The sequence below is a fragment of the Coturnix japonica genome, chromosome 1 (assembly GCF_054131305.1).
Source record: "Coturnix japonica strain WE chromosome 1, WE-NBRP24, whole genome shotgun sequence".
Lineage (NCBI taxonomy): Eukaryota > Metazoa > Chordata > Aves > Galliformes > Phasianidae > Coturnix > Coturnix japonica.
Window position 1 is genome coordinate 13,813,639 of NC_140663.1, and position 20,146 is coordinate 13,833,784.

General features: G+C 43.9%; 1 protein-coding gene across 11 annotated transcripts in view; it reads right to left on the reverse strand.

Moving 5' to 3' along the window:
• CELSR1 (cadherin EGF LAG seven-pass G-type receptor 1) overlaps window positions 1-20,146 on the reverse strand; it is a 132,232-nt gene that overhangs the window by 62,167 nt on the left and 49,919 nt on the right. For all 11 annotated transcript variants that reach the window (XM_085512462.1, XM_085512323.1, XM_085512368.1 and 8 more), the window contains exons 2-3: window positions 17,492-18,130; window positions 2,571-2,793 (exon numbers count right to left, since the gene is read on the reverse strand). In XM_085512462.1, coding sequence (XP_085368588.1) covers window positions 2,571-2,793; window positions 17,492-18,130 — 862 coding nt within the window. The remainder of the gene's footprint in view (window positions 1-2,570; window positions 2,794-17,491; window positions 18,131-20,146) is intronic.

Below are 20,146 nucleotides of genomic sequence, written 5' to 3' on the forward strand. Positions count from 1 at the left end.
TCCCCTGTAAAACATTTTGTAGGATCTCATTTTTTTTTCAGTGGATTTCTGCTTTATCAGAACTTTCTTGATCAAATCAATCCAGGTTAGATATAAGGGCAAAAGAAATGCGAAGGGTCTGAGTGAGATGACAGAGTCTGTTTAACCAGTGACAATAGGAACCTTAGTTCTGCTTGCACATATTGTTTGGATATAGCTACAATACTTCACCATTGTTTTAACTTAAAAAAACCAACAAAGTATCTTTCTATTTTTCATGCCCGTTAACTCAGTGTGTGCTCAGTCCCACTCTTTCGCACCATCCCAAAGCACCTGCTGCATCATGTCCTTAGCTCAGCACTACCTCTGAACTTGCCAGAATGTCACCCACAGGGGCATAAATTGCTTTTGCATTGGAAGTGTTCACTCGTTTGTTAAGTTCATAACAAACATAAGGATTTTTTTCTGCTTTTCCCCTCAAAAATCCCATTTTACTTATGGATGTGGAGTACATAAGCACTCTGCTCTTGGTCAGGAGCAGGTCATGAGTCACTGAAACCTGAAGGAAGCCGGACACCTGGCAATGTTCAGAATGCTCCCACATCGTGAAATACACCAGAGCAAATCCACTGTCTAGTCCAACCACTCATTCTTGCTTCTCCTCACATAACGTTTTCCACCTGTACTGAAGGATAATAAAAGCCAAAGAAAAAAAAAAAGTGAATTTCAGGTACAAAAAGCTAAAACAATCACTGTTATGGACAGCATGGAATGAAGCCCAGGATGACTTGCTCTTTTTACAGTCACACTGAGTGGTCTGTATGATGTTTAGCTCAGAACTAAGTAAGCCATCTCAGTTTCAAGATGCCAAAGAAATCATGGCTCAAGCACTGCTGCGTGAAGGCAAGTTGCTCTTTCTTCATAACGCAGAGAATTCGAGTCACTTTAATGTGAAGGACCCTCCACATCAAAGATCTCCTCCCAAAGGCCTGAAAAATGACACCACGTGGCTGTGGGGACACTCCAAGGGTACTGCAGGTAATTCATGCTGGCAGCCAGCCTAGGCCGCTCCTTTGTTTGCTCTCACTGTGGATCTGACAAGTCCAACTGAGTCTTTTGCTTCTCAGCTTTTCTGCGTGTTTAGATTTGATGCTCTAAACCAACCTTCTCAGGCACAACTCTTCCCTGCTGCGGCTTGCATGCAAACTGCATCCACACATCCTGATTTAATTGTAATTTCAGCATCCCATAAAATTCTGGACCAGAACCTGCCTATCCCCAGCCAAAAGTAAAACACCAAGCTGGGCACAACATGGGACACACGCCCCATCTTCTCAGTCTTGAGCGTTTTCTGTAGGCAGACACACAAAATGCTTCTGTTGTTGCAACTGTCGTTTTACAGACCAACAAACTTCTGACCTTGCCCGTTAGGGTCAGAGCTGACACATTTTGTGCTATTTACTCAAAGTTAACCAAGAGGGACAATCAAAGGTCAACCCTGACCGTGGGAGAGCTGCAAACCTTGCACCCTCTCCAGAGGCAACATGAATTTCCACCTGGAGCTCTCACTCCATGGCAAATAAACCCCATACCATTACCTGAGCAAAAAAGTACTCTCCAGAAGAGTTCTTTCTTTTTAACCCAGGCAGCCTTGAACCAGTGTAGGAGAGCTCTGCTGTACACTGTGTGGCTGTCCTCATTGCTCTCCTTGCCCCAGAGCTCCTCAATTGCCCCCATGGGAGAAGTGACAGACAGCCCAGGTGAAGTATGTCCAACATGGGTTTGTCACAGCAGATAGGACAGCCATGCCTGGCAGCCGGGATGGGATGAGAAGCAGAGCTGCTCACGAGGGCCAGGAGGAGAAAGGTGAGGAGCCATGACAGTCAGGGTTGCTCCAGGCATGAGGTTGGGAGCTAGAAACCTGACAAGCATCAGACTTTGCTCAGCCATGACCTGACTGACCCACCTCTCTGGCCAAGGGCTGGTGAGATGTGTATGGAGTTTGTGGTGCAGCACCACCACATTGCCTGGAAAGGTCTTTCTCCCCACAGAGCAAACCTCAGCCTAAAAGGGCTCTAAAGCAAAGGAAGGAAGCCAAACAGACCCTTGGTGGGGCACACTGATCTGTAATCCCCCTGAGCAGTGACATCAGCTGCTGTTTTCACTCCAGATGCTGTTGTACTGGTGGTCCCCTACAAGCCTGTGAGGGCTGGGATGAGCCCTCTCAGCTGTGTGAAGCACTTCACCAAGAAAGAACTACGTATATCTGAATACTAGTCTCCAAAGCAGAGAAGGTAAATAAACTGCTTGTCAAAAAGACAAAGTTCATAGTAAAGAAGTTACTGGTGAAAGCCTGCAGTAAAAGAGAAATAGTTAGAACCTCAACAGCATCTTCCACAGGACAGAAATTAAATGCTTTCAAACAATGTGGTTTTGCCCCACTTGAAAGAGTCAGAGCCCAGAATTCCCCATAGAGACCTCTACACATAGATAACTCATCTGGTTACAATATCTAATAAATACACCCCAACCTTGAGGGGAGAAGCCACCAGACACACACTGTGCTGGGAGCCGTTGGGATGGGGACTTACATGAGGGAGACAGTGAAGTGGAAACGCTGCCGCAGCCCCTTGAAGGTGATGAAGGACTGTGGGGGGAAGCTCCTGGTGGTCATCTCACAGTAGGGCCGCTCATATTCTCCTGGTGGACACTCGCACTTGAATCCCCCGATCAGCAGATTGATGCAGGTCCCTCCGTTCTTACACACACCTGGTGCACAGCGACCGGAGCGGGCGTTCACCTCGCAGTACTCTCCTGGAAGGGCAGAAGGAGACATCAGGGAAGGCAACACGTCAGCCAAGCTGCAGAAGACACCATGAACCCTGTGCCTCTGCTTTCCAACCTCCGCACCTGACTCTACAGCAATCAATGTACAAATCTGCAGGGGAGTAAGGATGCTGCGTTGCCTTTCAGCCCCTCAGGGTGGTTCAGAGTCTAATCCTACTTCAAATATTTGGCAATATTGGCCCCCCGTTTTCAGATTCCTTAATAGCTTTCACAACTGGTGATAAACATAAAGGTGACAGATAGATCTGTAAGGGGGGAGGTAGCACCACCATTTAAAATCTTGCATGCTCCCTGTCAACCAGAATATGTGTGATTTGCTCCAGCATTTCACTGTGGGTTGGAAATTGTGTCAACAGATCCGTGTTTGCACTTCAGCTCGAATGGAATTTGGCTTTGCAGCCCGTGTCAGCAGCAGGGCACGGCAAAGCACTGCAAAGCATTTATAGAAAGAATGAGCAGGATGCTGGTGACATATGGATTGCTTCCATACTTCCAGTGCATCCTGCCTCTGACAATCACTTTCTGAACCTTTCAGAAACGAGTACAGTAACTGTGTAGAAGTTAAGGATTGCACGTGCTTGCTGAAGCTTTTTACCGATCAAATGCTTCATCTGTAATCTATTCCAAAGTCTCAATTAAGATCTACTGAATGCAAGTGAATGAATCAGGTGTCTTGCTGATTCTACACCGTAACCTTTCCTACATCTGCTGGAAATCTGCTGGCACGACAGCCAGCTGAAGGAACACGTTTCTACCAGCTCAATACTTGCACGATGACTTGGTACGAGATTATACAATTACAGTCATTCAGACACAGCTAACATCGTGCAAACCCATCCCTGGAGGAAAGTAAAAGCAGCAGGAACGGTGAGCAGTGACTCACAAAACAAAAGCAAACTCAAATGGGAAGCTGTGCTGCAGCTGCACTGCCACACCAGTGCCGGCATGGAGCTGGGCAGAAGGGCACAATCCCTATATAACAATCAAGCACAAATCTGTCCCTTTAAGAAAAGCAGTAGTGTATTTTTTCAATTAACTCTCTGACTCAGAGGAATCTGATCTTCATGGCTTTCTGAAAACAGAACATGGCAAAAGCAAGTAACGTGCAGACTTGAACACACAAGGAGAAAAGGACAAGACACAAGCAAAAAGGAGATATTCCTCTCATTGTGGTGTGCTCTGGAAATGCCATGGCAATACAGAGCCATAAGACAAAGGTCTAAGCTGGAAGTCGCTGATGGCTCTGTATTAACTCAATAATGTAATTTCTAATGTAATTTCTCTTTTTCTACAATGGTGAACTTTAAAAACTACCTATACATCACAACTGAGTGAAACCCAAGCAGGAAATGTCAAGCTTAGCCCCCACAGCTGCTAAACCCCAGGCATGTGCTGTCAGATAACACGGGCTGTGTGTGCCTGTTATCTGCTGGGCAGCTTCTCGGGCTTGGAAAAACTGCCGGACCAAGCCAGAAAGAGGTTTACTGTTACAGGATAGCAGCTGATCTTATATTCTCCCCATTAATATTGATGACTATTAAAGCTACACATCCTGAGGCTTTTACGCGGCCCTTTATGTGGTGCTTCTCAGTTATAAAGCCCTTGAGATCACAACGTGATAGCTGTGCTTTTGACACAGCTTCCTGTTCTAAGCCATACTGTCTTTCATATACCCCTTCTTCACTTTCAGGATTAACTTTACAAAGATGTCAATCGTAACGTTTCTCATACGAATGCTATGTGAGGACAGCACACTATCAGTCATAATGTAATGGATAATGCAAGGAAAAGGTTGGCTAGGAAATGGTTTCATCTGGTCCTGCTCCGACTTGTTCCAAATCAAGTAATGGAAGGCCTCAATGAAAGAGCAATAACTGGTGATAAAAAGTCACAAGAAATAAAAGCTATTTTAAACACACACAAAGAAATAATCTCATGAATGAAAATACGCTGTAAGCAGAACGTTATGTACCCCAAAAGCACACTGGCGTGCATCAATGAGTCTGCCTCTGTAGAAATACGCCTGTGGTTTTGTTGGCGACTTGCTTGACCTTATAATGCCAGACAACGTGTAATACTGGAAAACCTGCTGGAAACAACAGGATGGTACTGGAACAAATACGGAGTTATTCTACACTGAAGTTTACTGCAATGTGCTGCTACAATATTCCTGTTTAAGGACAAGTACTCGAGCCTTGGTACAATTCTCTGATTGTCCTCAACGGAAATACTATTGTATCTATAACAGACCTGCACTGTTGCTCTTGCCTCTTTCTCTCCAGTTTCCCTAGACACATTAATTTTTCACTCACTGTCTGCAATTGTTTGACTTGAATTGATTCTTCTCTCCTTTCCTCCCTCCTGCCATTTGCTCCAGATACATATTAATCTTGTTCTCCATGCTTCTACTTGCTTCACCAGAATGGAAAGCTGACTTCAGCAGACAGTCTAAAATGACACACTTTAAAGAGGAATGGAGAAACAATGAGAAACAGAGCGACTGAATTCTTCAAGGAATCCCTGATGACCCACTGCCCTAATAAAGAGCAAGCTATCATTAACAAATTATTAGGTACCTTGCACATTATGGGGAAACCAATCCTCTTCTTCCTCTTAGTAACTACAATGTTGCTATCCCTAAACTACAATTAGCACTACAACAATCAATGCAGTAAGTAATAAAAAGGTTGGAAAAAAAAATAAAACGAAATAAAATAAAAAGGAAAACCAGTCCTCCCAAATATCTGCTTGAAATCTGGTTCTAAGACCTTCTTTGCAGTGCAGTGGATGCACTGGGTGGTGGAGAGGCAAGAGGATGGAGACTCCTGGAGGAGAGAGGGACACGGTGGAGTGGCAGAAGGATCCAGGTCCTTGGCCTCCCCTGTCACCTGATAAAAACCTATGCAGCTTTCACCCAATAGTTCTCCTTTTTGTCCTGTTCTGCAGGACTCCTATTTATACATGTAAGTTGTAGAACCAACCTGGAAATCTCTACCAGGATGAGATAAATGGAGTGGGATTCAACCCCCTGCTCCTCCAACTTTGAGGATAATTCCACCATATTTGGGGCTGAGTTTGAGTCTCCATCATATCCTCTTTTCCCAAACTCATAGTGCTTTCCCCTCCTCCCTGGTACTGGCATTCATGTAATCCTGCAGCAGGCTGATCTGCAGGGCTAACATGGCAAAACCTCATTCATTTTGCTACTGTAGGGTTAGTGATCTTCTGATTAGATCTCTCCTAATGGGGCGGATGGTAGGATGAATAGCACAGCAGGCACAAGGGAAGGAGGCAGGAATCTGCACCCAGGAATAACAATGAAGGAATGGTCTTATAAAAGGTTTAACTGTTATGGAAATACTGCTGTAAGTAAACTTATACAGCTCATGGGTGGGTGCAGTGGCTTACGCTTGACTTAGGTGAACTAGATCAACACCTACTGCAGATACCCACCTCCCTCCACCAACTGTGCCAGCACATACTACAGGAAAATCAGTGTAGGAATGTAGGAACAAGTCAAGTAATAAAATATATAAGGGACCTTGTCCATAAAAGGGCAATTAATGTCTTCAGTGACTCTGTGGTGATGAGTCAATTCCCAGAATCAAATGGGAGAAATCAGTCTTAATTGCCAGTACAGCTCATTTACTAATGAAACATTACAAAAGCAAATAAACATATGAAAATACTCTGCTAGTTTGATGGCAGAAATTAGAGAAGAGTTACCCAAAGTAATGAAGCCATTCTGAATGAAGAAGGTGAATCAAACAGAAGTTAGAAGCCACCTGTGTACTGGTGACCACAATTCAAAAGAGATGACTACATTCATGTTCCATTTTACATAAAAGACACAGAAGTGCTATTTCAAGGAGCAGAGGTAGATTTGGGCTCCCTTATAGATCAATGACCAAAGCCCTACTGTCACTCCAATGGCAGAAGCACTCTTTAGATTCAATGACATTGATGTTCCTTGCTTTGGCAGTTTCCTCCATTATAAAGCTACTAATGTTCAAATTAGGAAACACACTTTGGTGTCTTATTTTCCATATTAATTCAGTTGTCAGAGTTGAGACTGACCTAGGAAAACTAAAGTCAGCTTCAACCTTCTTACAGGGAGAAGCATCAGCTTAATGTCCAAGATGGAGACTCCCTCTTCTCCTTCTCCATCACCGTGCTCCACACAAGAATTCCCAATATATCAGATCTCCAAATATCATGGGACTGGGTCATGAGATCTTTAATCATGAGATGTTCAAAAATGCTGAACATAGGAGGCTTTCTATTTTCTTTTATTTATCTCTGGAGCTATGGGAGGAATCTGCTGGCTCCAAGGTACGTGAGAGCTCTTGGTGGTCAAATTCCAGCTCAGAACACACAACTGAAAGTAGCTGTTCCAAGGCTTCCCACAGTTCTCGCTCTCTCCCCAATGACTATTCAGCCCTTCAACCTCTTCTTTCCACTGGGGTCCTCGAGGACAGCATTTGTACCCCAGCTGTCTCAAGGCCCCAAGAGCTCATAGGAGGACCATGATGGGAAACTCCCCTTGCCAAGCGGGCAAGGGAAAGGCCAGGACCCCATTCCACATGCCAGTCATTCACTAAGGGCTAAACAAGCATTGCTGTCTAACAAAAGCAAAAGCAGGAGAAGCTCAGGACACTGTCTCTTTTGCTTTTTCAGGCCACACACTGCTTACACAGTGCCCAGCCTCTCTCAAATCCAAAACCAGGCCCACTCTCCTATGCAAAGCACCAGCCTAAGCAAAGATGTGCCTCTTTTCATCCCCTGGTCGCAAAACAATGTAAAACTGAAGACACCCTGCAGGGATGGATGCATGGATGGATGATTTGGGATTTGGAGTTTTTGTGGCTTTGCATTTAAATGAGAAGGAATAATTGGGTAAAAAAAATAATAATAAAAGAAACAATAATGAGAAGGATTAGTGATATTTGGGGCACATCTGTTGAAGAAATGAATTAGTCTGTATTCCAGAACTGATGAGCATGTTCTCAAGATGCTCAATCTGAATAGTCACCTCACCTTGCCCCCCCATGCAACTTCCATCAGTGCTGACAGAAACAAAGCACAAGTCATAAATGAATCTTGGTATTTTTCAGTTTATGGTTTAGTGTCAAAACGTCCAAAAAAGCCCCTCTGGGCTGTTATGTGGAGCCAGGATGCTAATGGCAAACTAATGCTGAGCCATCTTCAAATGAGGTCCCAGCAAGACTCACCTGGCTAAAGCATGCGGCAGGTGGGTCCATGGTGTTCCACTTCTCCCTGCCACGTGCTCCAGCAGCACCTACACTTAATCCCACCCCAGGCACCTGAGGAAAATCCCTTTCCTGGATTGCTTTAGATGTGGTGGAAGAGAATGAGAAAAAAAACAGACATGTTCCTTCAGCCTGCTACAGATACCCAGCAAGTTTTTCTCTATGGGATCCTATGGATCATTTCTTCCTGGTTTACTGCTTGTGATTTCACAACTGTCTCTAAGCTCTGTAGATAAATGGAACCATTTATCTGAATGTACAGGACCCCACGAGATGCCATCTCCCTCTTTATTTGACCTGGAAGTTACAGATTTAGAGACTTTTTTAGGTTACATTTGTCACCCAGGACTACATTCAACACAAAACAATGCAAGAGAAAAAGGAAACGTACAGAAATTCCCATTTCTTGTTGAGTTCTGTGGCAGGTACATATGTTATATAGTTTACCATAATGCAAATTGCACTGATTTGGGGTAAGATACGGTGATGAAGCTCTGCCTTTCAAAGGCTTTATCTCTGGATATATTTAGTAGGGGAAAAATATTACTACAGATGTTTAATGATAAAACACAAATTAGACAACATCACCGTGTCTGCAATTTACATCACGTCTCACCTGGGATAAACCTCTTGGAACAGACTTTCCTAAGAATCTCCACTTCCTGCTGCTCTCTGTTAAAACCAATGAGAAACCTGGAGGTGTAAGAACGAGACACACCTCTGCATACTATGGGTAATTCACTTATAGAGCAATATTTCCCACTCCACATATTTTTGCAGAGAAATGATCTTCCTCTGCCTTTACCATAATACACATCCCATGTCACTTCTTCCACTCTGCTCCCTGTGCCTTGTGGTTTGTCTCAAGTGAGGAAGGGCACGTGGAGAGGACTGAAGGCTGGAGCAGCCACCGTGGCCCGCAGGACATGCTCCCTTGGGGACAGGTTTTGCATCCTAGTCTTTATTTGCATCCCCGTGCACCTGCAGGCACTTCAGCATGGGAACCAGCTGCCATGGCTGGTTCTCACATCCTACCATGGGCAACCATTGAAAGAAAGAAAATAGTCACTTGTGACCTCATCATGTCTCCGTTCAGATGACAAAACAGGCTGCTTCTGCAAAGCTGCCATTTTTACTGGGCACTGAATGCCACCATCAGCACCACAAATCCTCCCAGATGCCATTTCACAGGACATATCAAGAGTCCCACAGTGCTTTTCTAAATATATTAAGCTATTTACCCGACTGAGGAAAGAGAGCAAAGCATGATGGCTGTGCCGGGGGTGTGCACAGTAATGACATTTATCAGCAGGAACTCGGAGTTGGAAAACCAGCCGTGTTTGCAGGCCCAGCCCAACCTCCTGTCCACTTCCAGCTTGTTTTTGTCTTAAACTGCTTTCCATAAAGTAGGACACCAAAGGGCTGCAACTCCTAATGCCCAAACTGTAGGAAAGCACCTCCACATACCTCCATTACGTGACGACTGGTGCAAGCTTGCAGTCTGTGTTTTCCACTGACATTTTCAGAGGAAAACATCACCATTGTAAATCAGTACTATGGAAAGATGATGGCATTAGGGAAACAGGTATGTCTCAAACAAACTCATGGCCCTTAATGTCCTAGGTGGCCACAGACACTTTGGTGGTAAGAAGCATAATGGCCAATTAGTGAGAATACTTGAGGAGGAAACCATAAAATATTAATAAAGCGGCTGAAAAACATGCTTAAAGTAAATCTATTACTGTAATTACACCTTGAGAGGGGAGCATTGCAGAGCTCTGTACATTCACTTCATGTAAAAAATATTAGGTTAAAAGTTACACAGAGGAGCACAATGCAACTGTCATTACTGCAGACCAGAGGTTTTCCTTCACGGAGTGTGTAAAAGCAGCAGATGCAACCTGAAGCTCAACAGATTTCTAAGTGACTTCATCGGGGAAGTCAGCTTATTCTTAATGAAAAAGACATCGCAGTGTCACACCTCTAGCACCGAAAATCTTGCAATCCGTTTAGTTTGAAATGCACAGACCAGAAACTTAAAAGACTTTACACAAGCAGATGCTGCATGCATGCAGCCTGCTTCCAAGGCTCAGAATTAACTTCTAAAGCAGCTAATTGGTTACCATTCAGCCTTTGCATGGAACACTTTTATTTTGAAGTCACTTCCAGTGACGACCCAGTCTTGTTAGTTAATATGCTTTACTGTGCCATTTAGATCGTGTTTGATTGTTAATGAAGACACTCGTCTTCATCATAAAGATTTTTACAATAAGCACATCAGTGTGCTGACCTCTGAAGGTCAGTTGCCCTATCTACTAAAAATACATAAAATAATACATAGCAAGCACAGTACAGTATCTTTTACATGTCTAGACAAACAGAATTTAGGAGACTGCCCAAAGTAAAGTTTCCTCATCTCGATTTTCAGAAGCAAACAGAAAATTGAGGCTAATGAGTGCAGGGCAGGGCACAATGCAGGTCCCCCCCAGCAGCAGGGCTGCCATGCGGGCAGTGAACCATGATGCTCCAAACAAAAGAGCATTTGCACCAACAATGAAGTTGTGGTTCCCACAACGCACAGCACAACTGTACGGCAGGGCTGTAATTATCTTGATGTTCAAGGCCAAGTGCCTCAGTCTGGCGCTCAACTGTCGAAACCTTCAGTCATTGTAACACAAAGAACTGGCAGACAAGAAGCTTCACTTTTTTCCTCCCTAACAGGACACCACCCCCATACGCCGGTCTCTGCGCCCAACCATCCTTCCTGCCGGCTCTGCGCTCACCTTCCTGCTCTTTATTGACTGATGAAAAGTGAAATGGCTAACGCTGCAACTACAAATGGTTTTCCCAATTCAGTCTTACTCTCTGTTCGCTTTTGCTTCCCAGTTTTGTATTTCTAAACAGGAAAAAAGGGGGCCCGTTATGTTTTCCTCCAAACTTAATTTTCTTTCCCTTTTTTTCTCTGTTTTGGAAGATCTCAAATATTTAATTCTCACCTTCCTGGAATTTTGCTTTTAAAACTTGGTCCTAAAAATGCTCACTAAAAAACTATGATAAAAAAACATACATTACACACAGCCTGACTAAGATATATTTTAAAATGCACAACTGTAAACTACGCTCACAGAAATGTTTGTAACAGTTTAATGCACTGCTAATTAAAATAAGTTAATTAAACCTCACTAAATGTACAAAGTTTCTCTCAGATCCATGTTCTTCAGCACAGATGTTCACAGTTATGGTGGTGCGTGTGAATTAAGCCTCATCAGTAAGCACAGGTTTTACATGCGCTTGCAAAATTACAATATTAAATATCTCTACTTTGTGTAATTACTTTCCACCTTCCTATGAAAACGCCTGCTAAGACCAGGAGCCTTATCAGACCATCATAAAAAAGAACAAACAATGCATTAAGTCCATATATAGGATTCCAAATGACAGCAAAGGGCTCTGATCAAATGCAAACATTTCCACAGGTGAGGAGGAGAAGCTGTGAGGCTCCAGAAGAGACCCCAGCTGGGCCAAACCCTTCCCATGCTGCCATTGGAATGTGGCAAGGGAAGGTTATGCATAGCCAGGGAACCTCGGAAACCTCAAACAGAAGCCAGTTGAAACACATCAGGGTGAGGTGATAAAACTCTTTTCCGGGCTCCAGGAGAAGACAGAGCAGATTGATATTAAGGCTTCAGGCCATTTACACAGTTCGAGAACTCCCAACAAATACACCGCAGTAATCCAATTAGAAAAGGCTTCTTGCATCCCGACAAGTGAGCAGAGGTGGAAGATTAGCTGAAGGAAATACCTGTCAGAGTAAATCCACTGACAGAACTGGGAGCCTCTTCTGGGACTACTGTGAACCTCCTCAAAGACTCCAGCCATCAGCACCAGGAGCTGCCTATGCTGCTCTGGATTTTGCCACTGATGGTTTAAGTAACCTAGAAGATGCTGAGCTTCATTTCACTGCTTTGGTGAGAGAGACAACACCATTCTTTCTCAAAGGGGTGTCTTAGAGGCTTCCTCTGTCAGCGGTAGCTTTTGCAGAGCTCATAGCAATCCTTAGATGAAAAGAGTTTTGTACAGGTATGGCTTGTAATGAACTCAATTCAGAGTTTTTTGACATTTATACCCAGCAGTAAGGATCCTGCCTGCTGATACATCTTAATCTGAATATCCCAAGCCAATAGTTATTTTCAGGAAACCATGATGCAAAATGCACATCACACTACAAACAGATTATGAAAAGTAACTACCGCAATAGCCTGCTGTGTTCTTCAAATGCAGCGTGCACTGCGTAATACCCAATGGAAGACTTATTATCCATGGCTAATTGCAAAGAATAGGTTCTGTAAGTTCTTCATATGTTTAGATATTAAGTCAGCTCATGAGACAACATCTGGGGTTCACTGCTCTTTGGCATGGGCAAATGCGATGGTCACATGGGGAAACTTCAAAGCACTGTAGTAAGATTTATAAGATGCGATGTCTCAGAGTACATAGCTGAGCTGTAAGGATCATCAGAAGATGAAAAGATAGGCTTTTCCAGCTTTTTCACCAGACCTGCTCTGCAAAATGTTTGGAGGAATTAAGCTCTTGTTTCTGGAGTATCCCTTGCACCACTTCCAGGGTCCCTGCCAGATGACCGAGCACTGTGAGCTTGGCGTTTGGAAGGGACGAGGGACTAGGAGATGAGAGAAGCTGCTCCAAATCCAGCTGCTCCCAGCTGTAGGGATACAGTGTCCACATCAATTAAATGCCTGCCTATCCAACAGAGGTAGAAGAGGGCACTCCTTACACAGATATCCGGCAGATGAGACAGAGAAAGTTGAAAAAGTCACAGGAGAGCTGTGCAGGGAACAAATCTAAAGAGTAAGAATCCTAACAAAGCTCACTACTTGCTGTCTTGTGCTCAAGACAAAGGATCACAGCTGTCTGACAGTGCTGGCCATGCCCCACAGCCCTGTGACGAAAAGCTTTGTTCAGTTTTGCCACGGCAAAACCATGGCCAAAGACTTAAAGATGGCTAAATGTCTCATATTAAGATATGCTGTACAAGATTCTGCTGTTACACACCTATGGGTGCAGGGCTTCAGTGGAACTGCAGAAGTGTAACCGAGAATGGAATTTCAGACACTCTCACCCAAGATAAAACGCTCATTACGGCTACCCTGGCTGCCAGATTACTGTACTTGAAAGCTGAAATTCTTCCAGATAAATCTCTCTGGCCTGAAAAATGAGAATCTAGTATCAGACCAAGCAGTGAAACTACTATCTAAAGGATGGATATAAGTTAAGATACCAAAGAACCAGATCTTCACATTTACTTTTACTGCTAAATGTTGTTTAAAAGAGCCAAACACCGATTGCTTACCAAACAACGTGAATAGAGCATTTTGGGACCGCTCTGCAAAAACAGCTATGGTTACATTCTCATGGCACACGGTGAGAATTCACAGCGGTGAAGTTAGATGGCAAGACTTCATATGTCAATATGGTATCACAAAAATAAATTAGGCCTAAAAAAAGTATGAAAGTTCTCTAATTGCTGTATTTGATTACTAGAAGATTTATGACCACTTAAGATTTCTCCTCTCTCTGAAGTGAAATCCAAGGAGAGATGCCAAGGATACGGGAAATTCTCTTACATAGTTTTTTTTCCCTTGAAATTGCTCCATGCTACAGGAGAGGTAGCAAAGGAGGTTAAGGAGAACTGTGGGAACATTAAATCTCTTCATTATCTCAGGAGTTTTTTTTCCCCTTTGAAGTGTTTTTGGTCTGTGAAAACTTGATTTCACTTTTTGGGAGTGAGACCACAGAGGAGAACGCTGTGGCTGCTGCTGAGCAGGACTGATGGCTGCTGCAGGGGCTGCCGGCACAACAGCAATCCCAACCAACTGATAGGATGTGTCCCATTGGAAGCACCAAGATGGGGCTGAATGTACAGCTCAGCAGGGAACTGCCACTGCAACTACGCCATGTGTGTGAATCACACTTATACTCCATCCTACAGGGGTTCTCCCCTGAGCAGTGCAGACATTGCTCTGCCCAAGCAGAACTCACCTGTAAGAGAATTCAACTTCTTCTGCAGCACTCGGTGATACAAAAGATGTAGCCAGAAAAACTGAGCTGTCTTTCCCCAGTGTTGGAGTTCATTACATGTGTTTGTTTAGCTTAAATGAGGTCCTTTAACCCTTTGGTCAGGCATGCAGCTCCCTGCCATCAATAGCAGCATTGTTAGTGCACGCTGTCCACTTCTGTGCATGGGTCAGTACACAAATAACAGAACTTAAAGAGGTCACTATCCTGAAAAACACGTCTAGAAATGTATGTCCTTGTCCACTCACCTCCTTGCACCACAGGAAGTAAAGCTAATTTCAACTCACCAAAAACTACCCAGTATTCAGGTTTCAAAAATACCTTGTGAGAGCTCAGCTTACCTTCGTGCAAGTAACAGAAGACTCCTGAAGACAGAGGAACTTTCATCGTGTATAAATGACTAACAATTACATCAAAACAAATGGAGGGCTTCAAAGCAGGGTGGAAAAATGGGGGGAAATTCCATCTGATTACGTTAGGACATAATTATCTGCCACAGGAAATAAAAGCTGTATTTTGAACAGGTGACCAGGCAGATAGATTCAGTGCAGGCTTGTGACTGTGTAGTGATTTATCATCAACCTGCAGTGTACCTTACCAGAGAGATGATAGATCTTAGTATTTTTTTGTAATTATTTTTCTACATAGCTCTTAATTGGGGAATTGAAACATGAGAGTTCCCAGAGCGGGCTGTTATCATTAATATTTCATCCTCTACCGTTATTACAGAGATTCACAAGCACCTCATACACGTTACTACACTGAGTTAATCCCATGGTAATACTTCAGTAATGCCAGCACCTCCCAGCCTTTGCACTTCTCTGTCCATGCCGTCTGCCAAACTCTGTTCTGCTATTCCCATTTCCTGCATTATGGGAGTCAACTCACACTGCTGCTCTTGAACCAAACCTATGTTTTTTAAGTATTAAACAGATATCAAATCTGCTTTGTTGCAAACAAGGAATATTTAATATATAAGCAGAAAATGCAGTATTCTGATTACTAGATCATGATCTACTATTTAAAGAAGGGATAAAAACTGTATGTAAAATAGCACATTTCTTAAAGGAGATCGATAAGACGCAATAATGGATCAAGCACTTCATAAAATATTTCTGGTACTAGATTGCTTGTTGATAACATTTTTGACCTCTCATCGCTGGACTGAGAGATAACCAAGTAATGACCACCACATGTGGGTAAGTGTGTCAGCTATGATGGAAAAAACGTTGTCACAAACATTGAGCCCAAGCTGCACAAACCAGTCACAAAGCAGATACTAAACTTTTGTTTCCAGCACTAAAACAGATATTCAATATTTGTACCAATTTACGGGACAAGGGATTCCAGGGCCCTCTTGAATATGACAAACATGTACTAAAAATACAGTAAAAGTTAAAACCTTTTTTTGTGTATGAATAACATGGTGCTTCGCTTCTAAATACGCACTGAGGCTGTTATGACTGCAGTATTAATTTTTAAATACATTCATGTATTATTAATGTAAAATTTTCCTCTTTCCTTTTTAAGTATATTTAATCTTTCTATTCTGATGATTTCCAGGAAAAGACCCTCAAAATTTGATACAGGAACATATGTCATTTCAAAACCTCATGAGTGAATTAGGTCTATTTGTATGCATATCTTTGTTCAATGAAACTTGCCACTTCTAACCATTCCTATTGATACTACAACAATTTCATTTAACGTATTTATATAATAATCGGTCACAAAATCTATTTAATGGTGTCTAATGTTTCACATATCACGCATCATCTCCATGCATAGAAAAGGGACTTTATAATGTATTTCACTGTGTGACACAAAAGAAGCCTTTTAAGAAAATCCCTGTTCAGTGAAGACCAGATATCCCAGCCATCACAACCGGACTCAAGGTTTCACTAGTCAAGCAAAAGGCCTGTCCCCTACCCAGGAAGGTATGGCTACTTTGAGCCTCTCTGGTACCAGGAAGCATCTTCTGTGCTGGGGAGACTACCCAGTTCCTGTGCTGCTGCCATGTCCCTGCTCACTGATTGCTGGCTCCTTTCACTGTTGCATTTTTAATGACAGCCCTGAGCCAACAGCCACACAAACTGAAGGAAAACCCTTCAAACCTAGAGGGCTGCATCCAGCTCTGTGGGCATTCACATCATGTAAATTATTTTATATGGAGGCTTAAATAATTTATATTTTCAATTTTTTATAACTTCAGGAGTGAGAGGCAGTTCTGGGAGCAGTCCCCTCTGCCATGCTGTTGTTTGTGGGGGTCACAACAGATGTAGCTAAACCATCAGCACCAGCTGCAGGCAGGCAGCATGTCACTGCAGAATGTGTAGATGCCTGCACAATTTCAAACACTACAATAATCCCGCTGACTTTACAGAAGCACCAGAAAACCTTCAGCTAATGCTCTTCCATAACATCTCAGAAATATTTGAGAAGCAGCACCTTGATCTTTATAAGCCGTCAAGACCATGATGTGGAGAAGTACTTTCCTCAACCGGCCACTGGACACAAGCTGGGAAGATGCATTCATCTGGATATTTACAAACTGGAGCTGACTCGCAGCTTTTCCCATAGATGTGCATTGCTGTGGTTTCTGGGCACCATGAGCCATCATCGTCCCTAGCCTGTCCCAGGGCCTAGTGACCTCACTGCGGCTGCCTGCCCCCTCAGCAGTGCCCACCAGGTTACGTGCATTTGTATAACTTGTTCTGAACACAGATTTCAGTATCTAAAGAGGGCCTATAAGAAGGCCGAGAGACTCCTGAGATGAGTCTGATGTGATAAGACAAAGTGGAAATGGTTTCAAACTAAAAGAGGAGAGATTTCGGTTGGATATAAGGATGAAATTTTTTACAGTAAGGGTGGTGAGGCACTGGAAGAGGTTGCCCAGAGATGTGGTGGATGCCCCATCCCTGGAAACACTGAAGATCAGGATGAACAGGGCTCTGAGCAACCTGTAGGTGCCCCTGTCCATGGCAGGGGAGTTGGACTAGATGACCTTTAAAGGTCCTTTCCAACTCAAACGATTCTATGAAATTCGTGCAGTGGGAATCATTTCAGCAGCTGCTGTTCCCCTGCCCTGACCTGGAGTGCATGGTTCCTGTCACCACGTGCACTTGGAGATGCACACTTTACCCGAGGTGACATGTGACACAAGCCTTCCCTCTACCAGAAAGCTCTGTCGGGAGTTATTCTCCCTTTGACTAAGAATGTCAGCAATTTCAGATCGATACAGAGCCGGCCTGCTTGATGGTCTGACCTATAAATCATGGACCAAAGATAAGATAAAAACATACCAGTGTAGTCCTCGTAGCACTCACAAGTGTAGCCCCCTTCTCGGCTGCGGCACAGCCCATTGCTGCCGCACGGGTTGGAGTAGCACAGGTCGATCTCGGTCTCACAGTAGTCGCCAGTGAAGCCAGGCGGGCAGCGGCACCGCAGGCCATTGATGGGGTGGATGGGGCGGAACAGGACAGTGTTGGAGCTGATGAATGGGGCCGAGCTGTCAAACTTGAGGACGGAGACACACTTCATGTAGTTCTCACAGGGCTCGCGCAAGCAGATGTTGTCATCGAAAGGCAGCACCCTCTGCGTGGATATCATGGTCAGCAGTGTCCTGTTGAGGTAGATCTGCTCCTGCAGGTCCTCAGAGGGGAAGAACTTGTTGCGAATGCCACCAGGGAGCAGAGCCGAGAACGTCACGTTCAGGATATTGGAGCTGACATCTGTGTCATTCTGGATGTTGAAAACAAAGATGCCGTCCTTGGTGGTGGAGAGCACTGTTGCCACCCCTTCGACAAAGAGGGCGAGGAGAGGAGAAAGGAACCTCTCCTGAGACATGTTCTCCAGCCGCACCGTGATGCTGTTGGTGAGCATGTCGTCCGTGATGATGGTGACGCGCAGGGTGCAGACAGCCGTAACGCTGTGGACGCCGTCTGAAGGGAAAAGAGAAATATAAGAGACATCAGGGGGCAGGTTTCAGATCATGGACAAGGATGTTCCCGCAGTCCTTGAGAAATTAAACAGGACTGTGAGGCAGTGAGGACGCCAGGATGTGAGAGGGAAATGCATCCACCTCCTGCAGTAAATCCAAAAGTACACGCATAGCACTAATACCTGACACCAGGCTGAGAGATGCCACTGTAAAATCTCAGTACGCTTAAAGCAGTGCTACAGATGTACAAAATACTGAGCATTCTTTCATTACTAAACACAATTATTAATGGAAGAATTAATCCAAATTCAAAGTGAACGTGCAATTGGAAAGTGCATCATCACTGAAACGAAGCCCCTTTTGTTCTGTCTCCTTGCTAACATTAAGGACTTGTTAAGAAAATACAGCTATTATTATATAAAATACAGCTACTATTACAACAGCATCTATAAAACCCCTGACAAAATCCAGACTGAGTTCTGATAGGAAATGTTCCCTCTCAAAGATCTCATAATGTAAATCAATCACTACAACTGGAGATGAGATTATGCCATGAGGGATGAACTGCTTTGAATGGCCAACATTCAGCCCCACAAAGGTGCTAAGAACAGAATCCAGCTCTCCCAGGTCCAAGCTTGACCCAAAGTGTCCCTGAAACAACACTTTCACAAATGATACTGCATTTGTTTCAATCAAACCATAAAGTGTGTATGGAAATGGCTTTTGCATTAATATAAAATCACAGCAGAAACTGCATTTGAATCAATGTGAAAACACTGTGAGGTTAAAATTCGAACAGCACACACTGCTATTGGGCCATATTCCCACCAATTATCATCTGAAAGTGCATATTAATGATCCATTATGGTCTCTTTTAAATGGGGTTTCAAGAACAGAAAAATCAGAACGGCTCCTTTCTTGTCCACAGTCATCACTGCACCTCAAGTTCTCTTTGTCTTAAAAACAAACCTATTATTGGTAGCTTTTCCCCAGTAATACAGTAGAAATGTAGTAAATAATAACAGCATAATTAACCAAATGGCTTTTGACTCCATCCTCCCATTCACAGTGTCTGTAAAAGCTCAGCTCACCTACTTTGCTTTTTGGTTGATTTTTATTCATTTTCTTTTCACGCTGAAGCAACTTTTAAGCAAAACAGACAAATCTTCTCTCCTCTGTGCTACTTTACTACTGCCTCGCTAAAAGCAAACAGTAAGAAGAGGTCATTAATTGGTGTGACCTTTCTGAGGTGCCCATCCCAGCAGTGCACGTGCCCTCTTTTGCTTTCTCCCAAGTTTGCAGAAGTGCTTCTCTCCTATTCCTCAGCCTCATTCTAGAAACATTTCAGCTCCCACGAAGCCCTGAGAAGAGAAGGGCACTACAGAGGGACCTGGATAGACTGGATCGATGGGCCAAGGTTAATGGCATGAGTTTCAATAGGGCCAAGTGTCAGGTCCTGCATTTTGGTCACAATAACCCCAGGTAACCCTACAGGCCTGGGGAGGAAAGGCTGGAAAGCTGCTTGATGGAAAGGGACCTTGGTGTGCTGATGGACAGTCAGCTGAATATGAGCCAGCAGTGTGCCCAGGTGGCCAATAGGGCCAATGGTATCTTGGCTTGTATCAGGAATGGTGTGGTGAGCAGGACTAGGGAAGTCATCCTGCCCCTGTACTTGGCATTGGTGAGGCCTCACATCGAGTACTGTGTTCAGTTTTGGGCACCTCAGTATAGAAAGGACATGGAAGTGCTGGAGCAGGTCCAAAGAAAGGCAACAAGGTTTGTGACGGGCTTGGAGAATGTGCCCTATGAGGAGAGACTGAGAGAAGTTTGGCTGTTTAGTCTGGGAAGATGGAGGCTGAGGGCAGACCTTATTGCTCTCTTCCAATAACTGAAAGGTGCTTACAGTGAGAGGGGCTGGTCTCTTCTCAATGATGAAAGGTGACAGGACAAGGGGAAATGGCCTCAAGTTGCATCTTCCCTTCTGTAAAGACCTCTTTACAGAAAGGGTTGTTAAGCA